Below are 677 nucleotides of genomic sequence, written 5' to 3'. Positions count from 1 at the left end.
TGGGATGCTCGACTGCATGTGGGACCAGGGCTGGGCAGGGGTCCTGCCCCATGGGCGGCCGGGGGCAGGTCCCTCTACCTGCGGCGCTGAGGACCTGGCTGAGCCTCCTTGCAGGTGCTGGTACCCCAGGCTGCCCACAGGCAAACATGTGCTGAGGACAGCAGTTCTCAGCCTGCCCACGGCAAATCTAGCCCTTGGGGGTGCACCACTATGGGGGTAGGCAAGACTCCAGCTTAATGACCCCCAGGGACGCTGGCCTCAGGGCTCCCCAGGGATGACATCTCAAGGGTCCCTGTGGATGCTAGCACAGCAGGGATGCCAGCCTCAGGGGATGCCAGCACCCCTGGGACTGCCAGCTCCGAGGTCCCCACGGATGGCAGACCGCCCCCCCACAATGCCACTATGCCGCCCTGTGCCTGCCGTGCCCCAGCAGAGCGGGGCGGTGAGCAGACCCTCTGCTTCCAGGGTCTGGTACATGAATGGCAACTACCTGGTGATCCTGGTTTCTGTCACCATTATCCTGCCCCTGGCCCTCATGAAGCAGCTGGGTAAGTCAGGGGGATACCACCTGCAGCACCAGGGTCCAGCACCCTGGGGCTCCTGCGGGGTGACGGTGCTATCCTGGGGGTGGTGGGCAAGGAAGGGGCACCCCGCCAGCGTGAGGGTCCTGCCTGTAC

General features: G+C 65.4%; 1 protein-coding gene across 1 annotated transcript in view; it reads left to right on the top strand.

Annotated features, from left to right (window-relative positions):
- LOC104168080 (sodium-coupled neutral amino acid transporter 3-like) overlaps positions 1-677 on the top strand; it is a gene marked incomplete at its 3' end in the record, with an annotated part of 3,366 nt that overhangs the window by 497 nt on the left and 2,192 nt on the right. The window contains exon 2 of the mRNA XM_009708537.1: positions 466-613. Within this exon, the coding sequence (XP_009706839.1) occupies positions 466-613 (148 nt within the window). The remainder of the gene's footprint in view (positions 1-465; positions 614-677) is intronic.

This window comes from Cariama cristata, unplaced genomic scaffold, assembly GCF_000690535.1.
Source record: "Cariama cristata isolate BGI_N322 unplaced genomic scaffold, ASM69053v1 scaffold32219, whole genome shotgun sequence".
Lineage (NCBI taxonomy): Eukaryota > Metazoa > Chordata > Aves > Cariamiformes > Cariamidae > Cariama > Cariama cristata.
Note: the sequence above shows the minus strand (reverse complement) of the source record. Positions and strands in the feature narration are given on the sequence as shown.